General features: G+C 45.3%; 1 protein-coding gene and 1 pseudogene across 8 annotated transcripts in view; one reads left to right on the forward strand and one right to left on the reverse strand.

Moving 5' to 3' along the window:
- Nucleotides 1-1441: 1441 nt before the first annotated feature.
- The window catches only part of CASK (calcium/calmodulin dependent serine protein kinase), a 396439-nt gene continuing 378846 nt past the window's right edge, over nt 1442-19034 (reverse strand). For all 8 annotated transcript variants that reach the window (XM_068532540.1, XM_068532538.1, XM_068532536.1 and 5 more), the window contains 3 exons: nt 16960-17162; nt 6820-6903; nt 1442-3418 (listed from right to left, as the gene is read on the reverse strand). In XM_068532540.1, the coding sequence (XP_068388641.1) occupies nt 3242-3418; nt 6820-6903; nt 16960-17162 (464 nt within the window). In that variant the 3' untranslated portion in view covers nt 1442-3241. The remainder of the gene's footprint in view (nt 3419-6819; nt 6904-16959; nt 17163-19034) is intronic.
- LOC137756924 (adenosylhomocysteinase pseudogene) lies at nt 12350-13734 on the forward strand (annotated as a pseudogene).

Here is a 19034-nt window from a genome sequence, read left to right on the forward strand (position 1 = left end):
TTCAAGGAATGAACTCAAAGCCTTAATGAACAGATTAACTACAAGTGATTTAAAAACAAACCAAAAAACCTCGTCTGCAATAATGAGATCAAAGGTTTTAAAAAAATAACTGTAGCATGGAGTCCAGGCCCGGCGGTGGGAGATGGAATGGGCCCCGGGGAAAGGAGCATGTGCTGACCCTTTGTGCGGTGAGGGCTTTGCAGCATCTTCTGACATCCCACCACCAATGGGACGGGCTCAGAAGATGCCTTCTGAATGCAAATTGCAAGAAGTAGGTCACCCATTTCTTCTCCTCTCTGAGCAAATATTTTAAACCATCTCACTTGACAGGAGTTACACTTAATTGCATTTAAAAAAGCTACCATATTATCTTGACACTGGGAAGCTTCCTGAATTAAATTGACATTTTCCTTTTTAGTGTTAGAATGGAACATGCTGCGTGTGCAAAGTAATTACTGTTTTATGATTAGAAAATCAGGACATTCTTTTTAACAGATAATTTGACATATAAAAAACAAACACCCCATTTCTTGCTGTGGGCAATGGGGTTGGAAAGAGAGCCCTCAGAATATGGCTCAGTTGATCAGTGCTAAGATTTAATAATCTAATCATTCGCTCTGTTCTTTTAAAGGAAAAAAATGATTTTGTTGATGGAATGGAAACAGTAAAGCAGCTTTTTAGCAATTTTCTGATTGCTTAGTGGACAATTGTAATGGAGGTGCAGCAGCAATGTACTGAAATTACTCTGGATTCAGAAATTTAAGTATTTTCTGCTAGGTCAAAAAGACACTGCTTGAGAGAAGACGTGTATTAGTGGAAGGGAACAGACGACCTCTGAGAAGTTAGACAGAATGAGTTCTGGGTGCAGGAATTTTGCCACCCGCGCAATGGTGAGAATGCCGCCTGCCTGTGTGCTTCTCTGAGGACGCATAAAGCGGTGGAGGAGAGAGGATGAGCGCTGCAGTGCTTCTCAATCCTGGGGCCAGACATTTACACTGGCATTGCTTTTCTCTTCCTCTGCATGACCCACCTTTATCAGCATGGTGGGTGGCTTAAGACAGGCATCGTCGAGCATCTCTGGAGATTTGGTCTTAGAGGACAAGTGGGGTTTCTACCAGAGGGAGGGAGCTTCTGTTCTCAGGTGTTAGTTGTATTCTTCTTTGTGCTTCATTGGAAAAGAGGTAGAGCGGGCAGTTTCACACTGAGAAGAGCCCGGATTGTGACCAGTACCATCACGGGAATGACTGCCTGGCCTTGGCATCAGGTAGATTTAAATCAGTCCTAACACAGCCCTAATCAGCTCTTGGGGTTTCTCCCTCCATCCACGGTGTCTCTGGTTTGGTGGTTTGGTCACCCTGCTGTGGGTCCCAACAGAAGCAGTTTACTCAGCACTTTGTAAGTTGTATACTCATCTGGTTACCCACAAAAGACAACAGCAGAGGAAAAATCAGCATTGTTTAATAAGAGTAGGTGGGAGGGGAGGGTGACACCCTAAAAAGAGCATCCAAATGCCTTCTCGGTGTGGTCCTTCACAGAGGAGCTGTTCCGCTCAGAACACATCCTGCACATCCTGCCAGGGCACAAAGCAATGAGGCCATCTAACTGAAAAGAAGCAAACTCGATGGTATTTTTTCAAGGATCTCAGGTTAACAGAACCACTTCACACCCTGACAGACACTCTAATGAAAAACCTTCCACTGACCTCTGGCAAAGAGTCAGAAGACCCACCCCCCCCCAGCCTGAATCTCCTGTATTGGAAGAATGTGACCTCGCGGAAGGGTGATGAGATGGTTAATGTCTCTAAAGCAACAAGGACACGATTCTCCTGTGCCAAGGGATATAGCAAGAGGAAGGAGAAAGCACAGGTGCACATTAGTGGCCCTTGGGTGCAGAGTATTTTGTTGTCCTGCTAACTGATAGTCGTCATTCCTGGGCCTTTGATGTTTCAGTGAGCATCTAATGGATTATAAAATCTAAAAGATCATCACCTTGTAAACCTGAACAAATCTATAATGAAATGAAGGACCCAAAGGCATTTAATTATTGAACACATAAAAGGAAGTATATTTTAAAAAAAATTGGTCAAACTGTCCTGTTAGTTATCATTTTAAAGGAATTTACAGGGCTGTTATAGATTATTCTTTTGGAATAATTCAGTTTATAGCAAATGCCTAAACTGGTTTCTTCATTGCACAGTATATTCTCTTAAAATGGGTGCTTTAAAACAATTACATACATATTAAAAATCCTCATTTCTTTGCTTAATTAAAACGTTAATACTCTCAGACAACACAGATCTGAAATGGTGAAACCAGCAATTCCCCCTCCCACCTTACAACAAATTAAATTGAGACAAAATTACAAACACATTTCACTACATGATTGATTATTATTAATAAAAATCAGTTTCTTTTTGTTTGTTTTTTATAAAGTTGCCCGAAATGCAAGGGATGTGCATAGGTTTACAACTTAGTCATAATAGCATTTTATTCTTATTCCCCTGGGTGTGCCCCGTGAACGGAATGTACTTTGCTGTAGATTACAGATTGTTTTGTCCAACACAGACACACCGACAGCATAAACGCTCGCGACTGTCCACATGCATTAAGAGTCAAGACCCAACTTCAAATCTCTAAAAGGTTTACAGGGTGCTTCAAAGAGACAGTATCACATTATCTGGATGTTACATAAAGGACTTAAAAAAAATACTGTTCTAAAAAAAAAAAAAGAGGAAAAAAAAGGCCTTTAAAAATTTATGAGTTTTGTAATCACTAGACTGATTATTTCAAATAAATAAAGGAAAGAAAGATATTCCAATCCATAAAATCAGACTCTAAAAAGAATGTAGTGTTCCAACCCCAGTCAAGGTAACAGAATCATTGTTTATTATTATTAAAATAGATTATAGAAAGCAGCATCTATTTTGTGCAGTTTTTAGGGGCCTTGGAAATAAAAAGCTATGATTTCCAAAAATATAACATTCCAAAGGATTGAATAATACATACATTTAAAGATACATTTTATTAAAGTTTAGGAGAACTGATTAAAAAAGATACTGTCTCTTTAAATTAGTGTGTAATTGTTTTTCTCCTCCTATCTATTCGGACATGACAATAATTATAAATGTAGGTCACACTACAACTAGGTAGTCTCTAGGGACCACGACCTGCTGACACAAGGCCGATAACAGAGGCTTGTATGAGGTGGCTCCCAGTTATGCGGCAGATATCTGGGGAGAGGCCTAATAGACCCAGGAGACCGGGACCCACTGCGGGGCTGTGCACACGAGCTCCACGGCTTCCTCCAGATGTCTGATTGTCTCATCGATTTCATTGTTGATAATTGTGAGATCGAAGTAGTGTGCATATGTTCTCTGTAAGATGTCAGACTCCTTCTGCAGACGCTGAAGAGATTCATCCTAAATGGTGATGGGATGGAGGTAGGGATGGGTGTGGGAGGAGGGAAAAGCAAAGAGAAAAGTCAGCCGGATTTTTTTCTCGTGTCACATTTTCTGTCCGTCCCAATGTCAGAAACAGTCAAGGCCAGACCTTGATGTGCCACATCTGGGCGTGAGGCTAAGCCCGCTTCGTGACAGAGGAGATGACGGTCCCCGGGATGGCAGGGTCACAGAACTACGGCTTGCAGCCATGACTGCTCACCATGCAACAGGGGGCTCCACGCCAAACCGGACGGACCAGAGGAAACAGACACTCTTCAGCAAACACATCACCCCACCCCAGCCAAGCAGTGTCTGCCCCGGGGTCAGTGGGGACTGACTATCAGAGTCGAACCACTCTGCCCTCATTCCTCTGACCCAGGCCTGCCTCATCTCAAGCCACTCTCCCATTTGGTTGGGGGGGGGTGCTTCAGGGGACGGACGAGGTCAGAGCCCTGCATCCCCTTCCCTTGGTCCTCTGCACTTGCTTGCACCAGGCCCCAGAGCCCAGCTGTGTTTGCGCCAAGAAGCCCCTGCCTCTGGACAACAAGTTAAGTTGTATTTTTCTCTATTCTACTTAGAGGTTCAATATGTTCCAGGAATTCAGTTACATATAATGGCCCTCACTCAACAGCAGTGGATGCCAGAGGCAAAGCTTTTCGGATGTTACAAATAATGGATGAAATAAGGCCATTTCCCAGATACAACGGCAGCTGGCATCTGATGAATCCCCTCACACTGGTCTGCACTGGAAATGGCCAAATATCACTGTTCATAAGTACTTACATCTCTTATGGAAACAACTCTGAAGGAAAAGCAGCTACTGAACTCTTCGCGGCAGTAAAGGCTTTCCCTCAACTCCTGCAGCGCACTACAAAGAGCCTCAGGATGGCAGTTCTTTCAAGATGGGGATCTCTTAAGGGCCACCAGAAAGTCTGCCTCTGCATCTTCACGGGTCAGATCTTGTTATGCTGAACTTTTAATGGGCAAGTTCAAATTTGAAACCAGGAAACTTTGTAAGTCAAAGTAACCGACTAGATAGCTGAGCTGTTGGGTGGAGTCTGAAATATATATAGATACAATTAAATACCTGTTTATTTGATTAGTATCTCTCTCCCCAACTAGAGCTCAAACTTGCCTTGCTGTGCCCAGCACTTGGCATTGTGCCTTATACATAGTAAGTGCTTAATAAATGTTACCGAAAGAACAAGCACTTGGCTGACTAATACTGGCCATTATACGATTTGATGAGTGTTAAATCTATAGTCAAGAGACAGAGAAAGTCTACTAGGAAATGGGGGCCCATGATGACAGAGACAGATCTCCAGAGAAACTAAAAGGTGCGGTGCCTTCAGGGACTTGGGAGCTGTTGGCACCCACTGCTGGCTTAGGAGCCCTCCTCTTCTCTGAGGCCCATCTGTTTGTAAGAGACTCTTCCTGATGAACCTCGGCCTGTGGGTGCAGCCCTCTGGCAAGGGGATTCGAGGTGAAATAATAACACTCGATTCCATCACAGCACCACAGTGGGGATGACAGACACCAGAAAAGTTGGGGACTCAATCTTTTCTATCAGGACACTCTGAAATGAGAGTGTCCTAACCTGCTTTGCCATCTACCGGAATTTCAAAGCAGGACGTGACATGCTTTGGATGTTAGGTGTTAACTACTTCAGTGTAGATAAGACCTCAGTTAATCATCACCTTCTAAGGTCATATCAACACACTTTCTGCTTGCACTTAAAAAGCATAGTATTTTCACTGTGGCTTTACAATAAACACAAAGCAAAAGCCCCATTTTAGGAAACATGCATTCACCCAAAGACAGGAGTGCTTCCTACCAGTACGAGAAGGAGCAATTCCTACCACGTCACTCTCCGGGCTAGGGGATTCTATTGGAATATACAGTCCTGGGTGGGCTTCAAGAACCACTAGCAGAGCTTATAATTTGCTCAGAAAGCTGGGCTGATGAAAACATTCAAGAAAATTTATGGCTGAGAGCATCAAGTTTTTAATGCAGTTCTCATCACACACAAAAAATAAAGCTCCCTCTTAAGGATCTTATAAGATGAAGCCATGTTTGTCAGTTTCTTCCTCTACAACAGCGTGTCTGCAGGCTTGACTTACACGTGAGCAGGGTTTAACTCAGTGAAAACAAAATGCCTTTATTCTAACAGCAAAAGCAAGGATTTGTGGGAACAAAATGTCTACATTCTAAATCTATGAAAGGAGACGAGGCTGTATTTCATCACCTCCTAGCTGGTACTTACAGGCAATTTTCTGCACCATTTTGGCAGCTATGGAAAATTAGTAAAAGGGCAGGAAAATAGGCAAAAACAAAAACAAAGCAAAGATGATAATTCAAGAAAAATACATGGTAACCAAAGGATAAGAGCTAACCACAATGTGGAGTTTCAAACATGTTTGTGTATTAAATAAGATGGAAAAGTAGAATTTACCAAGGACTACATCTTTTGCAAATGAAATGACAAAAAATGACTGAAAAATATGAGTGACATAGAAATCTAGTTCTTTAATCTTCCTTAAATCTAGCTATTTAATTTTCCTTAAAGTGAAAATCTCCAAGCCTTGATTTTACTGTCATAAGCTTGGGTGAGTCTAGGCCACTGTTAACTGGACAGTGCCAAGAGCGTCCTGGTGATTTCTAGACCCTGCAGAAGTGATGGCCTTCAGGAAAACTTTGTGTAGAGTTTCCTCTTAAGAATGACCCTACAGCAGATAAGCAGCAATATACTCACCAGACACTCCATAACTACCTTCTTATCTGCCCAGCAATAGAAGGCTGTGTAAGCCAGCCTGGTTCTAGATGGTGCTGCCGACCCTCGCGGGCACCATCTCCGTGGCGGCTGCTGACTTGAGTAGGCCTGAGAGGGGACAGAGCTCATTTCCAGGTTTGGTAGTCTCCAGGGGCCTGGGTAGAGATTCTGCACGGGTTCCACTCCGGAGGCTGCCTAGGGGTGTCCGGGCAGCCCAGCCAAGGAGGTGGATGCCTTATAGTTCTCCCCAGGCAAGGCAATTCTTGGCCCAGAGCTCTCAGGGCAGTCGCTATCAGGAGAGGAGGGGCTGGCAGCCCCTCAGGGCGGGAGCAGACCCATGGATAAGGCCCCAGGCGGACTGCACGGGAGACTAAAGCTTGCATTTGCCTAATGATTCTGATCTCAGAAGAACCACACCTCTCTGTGGTGTGTAATTCCTACTCCTGAAAGAGGACCTCAAGCTCTGGAAACCTTACTGGCCAGCATGGAAAACAAAGCAGAGCTTCATTTAGTTGTCTTAATGAGATGGGGCTTTGCTCTGGAATGCACAACACAAATGCATCCTTACTCGGGGGAGTGCTGATTAGAGGAAAAACTGATTAATTCTTACCTCATTCAAACCTGGAGTGATAGTTGGTGCGGCAATAAAAACAACAAAAGGAGCAAACTCTGCAGTTCTCAGGACTTTCAGTGCCTGTGTAAAAAAAAAAAAAAAAAAAAAGAAAACTGAGACTTAAAAGGAGAAATAACTAATGCAAACATTCAAATGAGTTCATAGAAAATTATACAACTGGAAAAGCCCTTGATTCAAATTTTTGGCAAGATATTATTAAATTTACCAACTTTATAAATAACTTATATTACTTCTTTTCATCCAAAGGATGGACAATAGCCATTGGCAAATAAAAGCTGACAAACTGGACGTTTTTCTTATGAATCTCATGAATCAATCCGACTTATTTTTCTTCAGAAAAGTGAACACTGATTATGTTGGTTAATGTTCATTTAAACCTGGTTATTGTAGCCTGAATTTTAATTCCTAGGAAATGCATTTTGGGGTAGACTCGGACCAGCAGGGTGGCTTCAGCACTCATCCAGAGCCCACTACACCACATTTCAAATTTCAGATTGCTCATGAGGAGAGCAAATCACGGCCACTGTGACCGCGAGGGCTGTGTTCGCACTGACATAGGCCTTCTGAGTTGTCCTGAGGAAAGCCCTCTCCTCTGTGGGACTCATAGGGAAGGGACACCCTGTCTAGGGATGGAGCCGTATGGCTGTGGGCAATTTGTAGGCCCATGAGAAGACGCCGCATTCAAGGGAGAGGGACCTCTGAGGCCCCTTTCAGTTCCATTCCAAGGTATCGGAAACCACTAAGTGCAAGCTACTAGTTTGCACAGACATACTGCAAAGCCAGCATCTGATGCTGTGGGAGTTGATTCTGGTAAGGGGTTGCTGCTTCTGCTGCTGCCCTAGGACAGGACACCCCCCAACCCCGCAACAAAACCCAACATAGGCACACAGTTCACAAGTGACTGACATGTAATTAATGCGTATGCGTCAGGGGTAAATGTCTTGCTGTCCTTTATATAAGAATTTAACATGTCTATTCTGTTAGCCACATAGTTTGCTTTGTAAATAGCCTTTCAATTGTTTGCTTTGCCCTATTCCTATTCCTCCCTCTTGTGTCTGGTTTGCTGTAGTAGCAATTTGGGTGCCCTGCCTCCCGTTTTGCTGCTTTCCAATCCCACTAAACCCTGCCACTAGAACAATCTTTCGGAAATGCAAATCCCATTCCATCACTCCTCCACTCCAAGCCCTTCAAGAGCTCCTTCTTGGCCTTGGGATAAAATGTACCCTCCTGAGCATAAATGTCAGATCCCTGCCTCATGAGCTGGCCCACGCTTACCTTTCTGTCCCTTCCCTTCCATGGACTGGCCTTGCTGAACTACTTTCAGTTCCAGAAAGGGCCAGCCTTTCTCTTCCTACTCCCTCCGCCTGGACATTCCATCCCCTCGTCCCCCTCCCCACTTTCCCTATTGCTTGGCTGAGTGTTCTTCCTTCTGGAAAGTCCTTTATGAGCTCTGAGCCGAGTCAGGCGCCCCGCCGGTATGCTCCTGACACACCCACACTTAGGCACCTGTAGTGCCCGCCACCCTGGAAATGCAAGTGCCTGGATGCTGGCGGCTAAGCTTCCTGAGGGCAGGGGCTGCGTCTTGTTCAGTTGTCCTCCTCATGCCCCAGATGGCACCTGGCAGAAATAGTCTTTTGATCAAACAAAAATGTAAAAGCAGTACATATAATTCACAAAGTCTATTTTGCCTTTTGAGGCAGGTTTGACTAGAGGGCACTGTGCTTTCATGGCTGAAGAGAATCTCTTGGCCTCTATGAATATAAAGGCATGTAAGAGGCAAGTTGGTTGGTAAAGGTTTTGACTTTCCTGTTTAGTGCAAGGTTCACTTTTCCTAGGATTATGTTTCTGAATTTTATTTTTTTACTTATTTATTTTTATTGGACTATAATTGCTTTACAATGTTGTGTCAGTTTCTGCCACACAGCGAAGTGAATCAGCTCTGTGTATACACACATCCCCTCCCCCTTCCCACATCCCACCCAACTAGGCCATCACAGAGCACCGAGCTGAGATCCCTGTGCCATACAGCAGGTTCCCACTAGCTATCTGTTTTACACATGGTAGTGTATTTATGTCAAACCTAATCGCCCAGTTCATCCCACCCTCACCACCCCCCCCACCGTGTCCACACGTCTGTTCTCTACGTCTGCCTTTCTATTCCTCCCCTGCAAATAGGTTCATCTGTACCATTTTTCTAGATTCCACATATATGCGTTAATATACGATATTTGTTTTTCTCTTTCTGACTTCACTCTGTATGACAGACTCTAGGTCCCTCCACATCTCTGCGAATGACCCAATTTCGTTTCTTTTTATGGCTGAGTAATGCTCCATTGTATATATGTGCCACATCTTCTTTATCCATTCATCTGTTGATGGACACTTAGGTTGCTTCCATGACCTGGCTGTTGTAAATAGTGCTGCAGTGAACATTGGGGTGCATGTGTCTTTTTGAATTATGGTTTTCTCTGGGTATATGCCCAGTAGTGGGATTGCTGGGTCGTATGGTAGTTCTATTTTTAGTTTTTTAAGGAACCTCCATACTGTTCTCCATAGTGGCTGTATCCATTTACATTCCCACCAACAGTGCAAGAGGGTTCCCTCTTCTCCACACCCTCTCCAGCATTTGTTTGTAGACGTTTTGATGATGGCCATTCTGACCGGTGTGAGGTGATACCTCATTGTAGCTTTGATTTGCATTTCTCTAGTGATTAGTGATGTTGAGCATCCTTTCATGTGTTTCTTGGCAATCCGTATGTCTTCTTTGGAGAAATGTCTGTTTAGGTCTTCTGCCCATTTTTGGATTGGGTTGTTTGATTTTTTGATATTGAGCTGCATGAGCTGCTTGTAAATTTTGGAGATGAATCCTTTGTCAGTTGCTTCGTTTGCAAATATTTTCTCCCATTCTGAGGGTTGTCTTTTCTTCTTTAGCTACAGTTTCTCCTTGTGGGGTAAGGGAGCCTGGCACATTGTTTTACCTGCCCTCAAACTGCTTTAATTGTGAAAGTCACAGGCTCAGATTCCCCATGGGAGAAAGCTCTTCAAGCTTCTGTATGTTCATTTTTGAAAGAGGTAATTGGCATTTCCTTGCAAATCCTTTTGTGACTGAAGATTTTAGCAAGGAACAACCATCATGAAAAAGTCTGTATATAGCTCAATCGAGCTTAACAGTGACCTTCACTTAGAACTGTCCTTTTTGTGAATATTATTTTGGGCCTTTTTCTATCCTTCCTGTGCTCATAAATCAGGTGACTCCAGGGTCAGTTGAGACATAAGGTTTCCTCATCATCCCACATCCACCCAGAGCCACCTTCTGGGCAACTCAGATGGGGAAAAAAAATCCTAAGGCACAGTCCCTACCCTTGCTTCCATCACTGAAGCTACTCTGAGTGCCAGATGGAAGTCCACACAGCCACAACCCACGGATGAAGTCGAGAATGCCACCCCAGGCGTGAAATGGCCTTTTCTCCACTCAATGACTGCAGCCTGATAGCCACCCAATTGTCTGAGTATTTTCAGTTCTAGCCTGCTATTCTATTCTGCACCAGAAAACACACGACTCGGCAACTGTTAGCTCCCTGCGGATTACCCTCCTCTGCACGGCATTCACGCCCTTAGCTTTTATCCACGAAGACATGAAGGTCATTCTGCACCTACTGCATGAGACTGTCCGGGAAGACTGTACTCACCACACCACCAAATGCCTCTTATGTCTAACAATCAGGTTATATTCCTTTAGTAATTAACTCCAAGGAAAGAACTGACATACTTCTATTAGATGAGAATTCTGTGATCCGTGACATTCTCCTTTTTGTCCTGGTTGCCAGGAAGTTCAGAGCCAAATTTCATGTTTATCACAGTAACTACAGTAGTCTCTGTGGTTAGTACTGAATATATTTGCTTCCTCCTCCTTTTCACGGCTTTGAGTTTCTCTCCTATATTGTTGTACTTTCAAAGATTATAAGATGCCTAGAATCCTGACTGAGATTTTCTTGCCTAGTCTCCCTCTTATCTTCAGCAGAGTCACCACACATGTCCTCATTTTTTCTCGAAGGCCTCTGTCCCCATACTCTGCTCTACTTATGGGTCTCAAGTGGCGGCCAGTTTTTTTTGTGTGTGTGTGTGCAGACTCAGCTTGCCTGAAGTTCAGGAACAGGAAATGGAATTGCTTCACAAGGATTCCCCTCCCTCAGGCCACTAATAGGTGGCTTTAAGATGATCTCTAAAACCTCTTCCTTTTTGACTTTTAAGATGAGACACAAATTTGTTAATATTTACAGGCAAATATCTCTTTCTGAATCCCAGAGAGGGGAGAGAGAGTCTAGAAAGATCACTGAAAATACACTGGGTTCAAACAGCCAAAGAAGCATTAATTTAGCATTTAAAGTTCTCTTTTGGAGATAAATTGATTTAATGGCTCATCTATGGCCAATAATTGTCAGGTTACTACCCTCAAGGAATAAAAACTCATTTGACCAAGTATCTAAGAAGCAGACATCTTTAAGACTTATCTGTTTTTTTGCAAAATTAAAAAGGGCACGCATCTGAGTCATTTTGCACAAAGATCTAAGGGTTTAAGGAAGAACACAGTGACCCCAGAAACAATCTTAAGAGGGCCAACTGAATTCACAAAACAGCCTCTAGTTCAAAACATGGCTGTTGTTTCCAAGCACAGATTCCTAACAAGACTGTACCTACCCCTTGATGACAACCTTTCCCTGGGGGCAGAAGCAAAGCCACAAATATTCTGCTACTGTCAACTCTTTAATGCTGCAAATGGACAAATCAGAATAAAATTAAAATCTAAAATTGTTTTGATTACACACTGGAGCTATTATAGTTCCAGCTTTAGGGACATAGATTATTTTCTGAGCCATGGCTTTATGAGAAGTCAGCTCTATAGCTTTCCTCAGGTTTGACCGCCTTACAGATTTTTCTAAATGTTAAAATAAAGATTTAAATTGTGCTACCACATACATACAAGGCGCACCAGCTTAAGGATTAAACAGGGTTAACTCTTCTAGGATGGTACAGTGAAAGGAGTCTAAGATTTACTGTAAAAACAAAACAAAACAAAACAAAAACCCAAATCCAAACCAAGACTGTTCAAGTGAAAATTACATTAAGGCTTGGCTTCTTCATCCTCAAAAGTAGATACTGATGTCTCTATCTTGGTGTTACAAGGATTAGGTAAGGAGTACAAATGCTTGGCAAAATATAGAGGAACACAATCTATTCTCATTATTTTAAAAGAAGCCAGGTTACTCATTTTCTTCTGGTTTAAAGTCTTTTGGATAGTCCCTTAGGTTTAAAGTTGAACCACAACATCTTATATAGTATCATTAGACATGTGTTTGGTTTGGCCTCAACTATCTAAAATTAATTAAGATGGCACAAACTAAATGAGCTGGCCCTGCCCGGCGCCGCCCGCCCCGCGCCTATCCCCAGCCTGAGGCTCGGCCCCCTTTGCCCATGTCCATCACTCTGTGCGGAAACGCCGCCAGCAATGTCAGACAAGCTGCCTTACAAAGTGGCTGACATCAGCCTGGCCGCCTGGGGACGCAAGGCCCTGGATCTCGCAGAGAATGAGATGCCGGGCCTGATGCACATGTGGGAGATGTACTCAGCCTCCAAACCACTGAAGGGCGACCTCACTGCCGGCTGCCTGCACATGACCCGTGGAGACAGCTGTCCTCATTAAGACCCTCATTGCCCTGGGTGCTGAGGTGCGGTGGTCCAGCTGCAATATCTTCTCCACCCAGGACCGTGCAGCAGCTGCCATTGCCAAGGCTGGCGTTCCAGTGTACGCCTGGAAGGGTGAAACGGACGAGGAGTATCTGTGGTGCACTGAGCAGACACTGTACTTCAAGGACGGGCCCCTCAACATGATTCTGGACGATGGTGGTGACCTCACCAACCTCATCCACACCAAGTACCCACAGCTCCTGTCAGGCATCCGAGGCATCTCCCAAGAGATCACAACGGGGGTCCACAATCTGTACAAGATGATGGTCAATGGGATCCTGAAGGTGCCTGCCATCAGTGTCAACGACTCTGTCACCAAGAGCAAGTTGGCTGCAAGTTGGCTCCTCTACGGCTGCCGGGAGTCCCTCATAGATGGCATCAAGCAGGCCACAGACGTGATGATTGCAGGCAAGGTGGCGGTGGTAGCGGGCTATGGCGACGTGGGCAAGGGCTGTGCCCAGGCCCTGAGGGGCTTCGGGGCCCATGTCATCATCACGGAGATCGACCCCATCAACGCGCTTCAGGCTGCCATGGAGGGCTATGAGGTGACCATCATGGATGAGGCCTGTCAGGAGGGCAACATCTTTGTCACCACCACGGGCTGTGTCAACATCCTCCTCGGCCGGCACTTTGAACAGATGAAAGATGACACCATTGTGTGGAACATCGGACACTTTGACGTGGAGACTGATGTCAAGTGGCCGAATGAGAACGCTGTGGAGAAGGCGAACATCAAGCCCCAGGTGGACTGCTACTTGTTGAAGAACAGGCGCTGCATCATCCTTCTGGCCAAGGGCCGGCTGGTCAACCTGGGCTGTGCCATGGGCCACCCCAGCTTCATGATGAGCAACTCCTTCACCAACCAGGTGCTGGCGCAGACTGAGCTGTGGACCCACCCAGACAAGTACCCTGTTGGGGTCCACTTCCTGCCCAAGAAGTTGGATGAAGCAGTGGCTGAAGCCCACCTGGGCAAGCTGAATGTGAAGCTGACCAAGCTGACTGAGAAGCAGGCCCAGTACCTGGGCGTGTCCCGTGACGGCCCCTTCAAACCTGATCACTACCACTACTGAGAACCAGGCCTGCCCTTTGCCTTCCAGCTGCTGTCCTTGCCTGGGTCCCACCTCTCCTCCCCAAGAGCAAATGGCACCACCTTTGAGACTGGTTTGATAATGGTCCCCATCAACTCCCTGGGGCTAGTCACTCAGTCTTTGGTCTCTGCTGCATCCCTCATACTGTTGCAAGTGTGGCAGGGGGAATTGAAAAGTCCCTCCTCAGGCCCTGGTCACGATGGAGGTACACAGGAGTTACCCACAGGGAGCCATGAGGTCAGGGGTTCTGGAACTGCTCACTCAGTCAGTCCTTCCTTACGCTGGAAGTTGGCGGTGGTGATCACAAAGCCCATGCACTTTACCATCCAGGCCCTCACTTGGCCCATGGACTTTATGCCCATGTTCTTGGTTTACAGGTTCAATGGTTCCTCAGTCCATGACAGATGAGAAGGAGCTATGTCAAAGGGTGTAGAGGAACTGTTGGCGTTTGAATGCTCCTGAAAGCCCAGCTTAGTGCCTGGCATTCTCTTAAACCTCAGAACAATGAGGTTGGTACTTTTAGTCCCTATTTTACAGGGGTTGGAATATATTGTTAAGGGATAGCCAAGAAAGGACAAGAGAAGTGATAGCCAGAGGTTGAGAGAGGCCAAAGAAACGTAAAAGCGCATTGTAACTTGATGGTTCCCATCACAACTCTGGGTCAAAAAGAGATTAATTTGGTTTATAATGTTAAAAGAGAGCAAGAAGGTGGGTTAATAAAAATTTTGGTGCCTAAAAAAAAAAAAAATGAGCTGAACCCCAGTGTTAGGTGGGGCTTTCTGTGGTCCACACAGAGTGGGAGTGGTGTCAGCAGTGAGAGGGTTTTTAAAAATGCCACATGGCACTTCTGTTATAGACAGTTTTTGATGAACACTGAGGAAGGAATTTCACCCTTACCAGCTTGCCTTATTTGTATTCTTAGCTCATGACACAATGCTGAGAATATAGCAAGTACTTAATACATGCTGGTTGAGTCGAACTGTCCGTGAGGTACAGTACAGCAGGTAATCAAATGGGCCGGGGTGGGAAAAGGGCATGGAGACAAGGTCCTAAGGAGAGAGCCTCCCTGAAGCAACGAGGATCTGCCTGACAGCAGGTCGGTCATGGCCACGGGCATCCTGAAGGCAGGGCGCGGGCCTTGTCCAGCCTGGGGAGAGAGTGGGCTGAAGGCAGAGAAGCCCAAGGGGGAAGCCCAGGCGGTGCAGAGTCTGTGGGCACCTGCAGCTGGACCGCTGGACGCAGTGGTCGGTGTGAGAGCAGGACTAGGCCTGGGAGCACTGGGCAGGAGAGCCTGGGACCAGAGTGGTCAAGCAGACCAACCAGAGGAGCAGGATCTGGGTGATACCGGACCCCAGGGCCACGGGCCCTAAGAGGCTCAGGCAGAGAACAGGATCCCTATCTCTCCCAAGAGATCACGGTTCTGAGGAGGGGACAAAGGAAGCAGGAGAGAAGAATGCAGTGAGCCCCTCCAGCAGACAGGGAGCAGGGAAAATGCCCAGGCCGGGCCGAGGGGTGTTCTGGTGCCCAGTGCCACACGTGAAAGTGACTGCTGTGGGCAGCCTGATAAGGCCGAGAGAAGTATCTCCCGCTCAGCAGTGCAGAGCAATGCATGGCTGGGCTGGGCTGGGCTGGGCTGGGCTGGGCAAGGCAAGGGCATGGGGAGAGCTGGACGCCAGGGGTGGGGCAGCAGCAGCAATAGCGGTAGTGGTGGCGGCGGCAGCAGGTAAGGCAGAAAGCCCTGGAAAGTGGACTGAGGTAATGCAGAGGTGGTCTGAGGGGCCCTGCAGCCAGCATACTGCTAGAGACATTACTACCAGCAGAAAACGACGTTCAGGTGAAGACCAGTGTGGAACCCAAGGAGAGGATGTCGAAGACCAGGACCAGGATTGAGACTTTTCCTCTAGCCACCCCCGGCCAGAAGATTTTTCCAATCCCTAGTAAGGAGGGATTAGTAGTTAAACAAAAATCAATCTGCATTACACATCATATATTTAGTTCTATAAAGATCCAAGTTCATTGTTAAGTAAACTGTATAGTGTTCACCCTAATGTTGCTTTCCTCCCCAGCCCCTTAACCAGATTCCAAGTGCAAGAACCCCATCAGGTGCTGTGACATGGAAATGGGTGAAGCCACTGGCCCTGATGTTAGGATCTTGGAGCCAAGTAACTGAGCCATCAGGCCCCAAGTCACACAGACCCTGGCTAAGCTGGTTCCATCCTCCCTTTGGGGATGGCTAGGGGACCAAGTTTCATACAGTGGCCCTTGAACAGGGATCTTCCCTGCCTGGGGTAGCCACGTAAGCCCCCTGATGAAACGGAGCCTGCTTGAGGGGAGCTGGTCTACCATTTCAACAGGTGTTGTACTGATTCTATTTGTAAGTGATAAGGGATTTTTGGTACAGGTTGGTCTTAGAAACGGCAGGCCTGGGAGTCACACGGGCATCCACAAGCCTCTCCGGTAACCTGCCCTGATGTCTACAACTCCCAAATCCTTCCTACTGGGCTTTGAGTCCCACTTCTTCTTAGTTTGTCCTCAGAGATGAAAAATAGCTTGTTAGCATTTTTGATGTAAGGCCTTTGGCTTTCTCCTTTTCAAGTTAAAAAATTTCTATTCCTTCTAGTGTAGGACGTATCTGCAGATCATCTAATCGTCTCTGCGTCTAGCTCTGAGTCCTCTCCAAGTTCTCCATATGCCTCCTAGTTTTAGCTCAGGGTCAGGCATCGTCCCTCAGTAAAGAGATGGCAGAGGCTAAGAACCACCACGGGTCTCTACCCCTGCTCTGCCTGACATCCCCTGGGGCTCGCTCATGCTTGCATTCATAAAGCTGGTGCTGTATTTCGGACCCAGGCCCCAGGATCAGAATTTCTTGCTGGCGATTAACATAAGATGCTGGCAGAGACTCTGATGGTCTAGTGTGAGCTGTACCAAGAGAGGAAAGGTGGCTGCTGTGTTAAAGTGCCAGAGTCTCATCCTGAGTCAGATTACTGTAGGATTTCTGGCGGGCACAGACCCGATTGGGCACTTTATTGAGCTTCTGAGTATAACGAATCTCTTAAGAGAACAGTCTCTACTTCTTAAATACACTGTGTGTGCCCTGAGTGCAACGATTAGTCAGCTTGCATTCTAGACGGTTAACTCATGGTGCCTTCATTGCCGATACTTTCCCGTAGCTTACTATTAAATTATTATGTGACCTGTGATGTTCTGATGCCATTTTTTATTTCAGAACCTGAGTTTAGCATGCAGGCAGGACGACAGGGTGCCAGGGTTAGCTAGGCATTACCTGAGGCTCCACGTCCAGTATTGCGATCAGCCCTTGCTCATGGATCTTCCGGATGGTCTCCAGTTTCGTCCCGTACATTGCATCCTCGTGGCTGCCATACTCCAGGTACTCGTTATTAGAGATGTCCTGCATCATTTGGTCATGAGATACAAAGTAATAATTCTTTCCATTTTCTTCATCTTTCTTTGGAGGTCTGGTGGTGTCTGCAAAGTTACATGTCAAGAGAGGTTTAAAAGGCTGAGCTTATGAGCTGATGCTCCCAATGGACCTATCCAAACTCAATCTCCTCTTAAAAGCTATGGGTTCTGTAGTATGTCTCATGCCCTGTTCCCACCCCCAGTAGCTTTGTAGAACTAAATTCTAGAAGTCATATTTGTTTATGTGACATCGGACCACAGTAGTTGGTTAGTTGTTGGGTTTGGTGAATCTTTCTGTGTTTAGATGAGATCTATTTCATCCCTTCATGGGTCACCACAGGGGAAAGACACTAAATGACCCAGGATTAACATAACTCACTCTATGCCTTAATGCAGTTAGGTCTTAAGAGAAGGAAACAAGAAGAATTAAAAAAAATGGAAAACCACATATGGCTATTTAAATTTAAGTAAATTAAAATTAAATAAATTAAAAAATTCAGTTCCTCAGTCTCACTAGCCACATTTCAGGGGTTCAATACCCACATGTGGCTAATGGCTACTGTACTGGACAGTGCAGATATCTAATGCTGTCATTATGAGAGAACGTTCTATTGAACAGTGCTGGTATACAGCACCATGCAAAAGGAGAATGTCAGGATACAGCAAAAGGGATACCATATTGAAAACATAATGACCGTAGCCAGATATGGCCATAATAGTTAGGAAAGACCTAAAGCAGGAATTGGCAAACTAGGGCCTGTAGGCCAAATACGGCCCACTGTCTGTTCTTGTAAATAAAGTTTTATTGGAAAAGAGCCATGCTCATTTGTTTACATATTGTCTGTGGCTGCTTTCACAATGGCAGAGTTGAGCAGTTGTGTCAGAGACCATATGGCCTTCAAAGCCTCAAATATTTGCTGTTTAGTCCTTTACAGAAAAGGTTTGCTGACCCCTGACCTAAGCGAGTGTATACTAAAATATCTGCCAATAAGTCCTAGTTCTGTGGGATACTAATAGGACCAGGATTCTGCAAAACACACTTTAGGAAATGTTTTTCTAGACAAGCCAGGAACAGCAGTTTTAGTTTTCTTTCTCCCTTTGCTTCTTTCCTTTTTTCAGCAAGAACAAATTCATGCTATTCTTTGTTGTACATGAGTCCAAACCCTGGGGGAATTTCCCCTCTCCTGCCCCAACTAGACTGTAGAACTGCCAAGTGCTCATGGACATCAAAATGTGGATGTTTTAAAGAAGAACGCTTTCTCCAGGCACATGAAAAGCTGAAGAAACAGCATACTGTGTTGATGCTGTCCTATCTTCAGTCATTTCGGTAGGTAAACATATGCTATGTATACACCCAGGGTCAAATATTACAGCGAGTAGACATGATTGGGGTCAGCAATGACACACTTTAAAACCAAGCTAGTTAATTGGCCGTTTAATAACATGGAAGTTCAATTGCTTATGTGATCAAGAAGCTTGCTGTACTCATGATCTAGACATAAGGAGAATTAAAAGAACATTTTAAAGCGTTTTACTAGAAAACTCCAGTGGTACCAACTGAAAGAATATTTGATGAATTTCTTTTTTTGAGTAAATCAGACAGGGTTCTGGGATGAGACTGGTCTTATGAACCCTCACAGCTCTCTGGGATGTAGAGAAAACAGTAAATGGTGCTGACATGGCATTGGAAGGCCCTACAGGATGGAGCCAATCTTCCCATTTTTTCCTATTGCTCTTTTTTCCGACCAGGGATTGAACCGGGGCCCTCGGCAGTTGAAAGCGCAGAGTCCTAACCACTGGACCACCAGGGAATTCACTCTCCTGTTGCTCTTAAAAATCATTCTCCTTTAGCTCTTCCCACCCCGAACAAAGCTCTAACTGCTAAAAAGCTTTTGGGATTCAAATTTTAAACTTTGGAATAATAATAATAATAATAAA

This window comes from Eschrichtius robustus, chromosome X (assembly GCF_028021215.1).
Source record: "Eschrichtius robustus isolate mEscRob2 chromosome X, mEscRob2.pri, whole genome shotgun sequence".
Taxonomy (NCBI): domain Eukaryota; kingdom Metazoa; phylum Chordata; class Mammalia; order Artiodactyla; family Eschrichtiidae; genus Eschrichtius; species Eschrichtius robustus.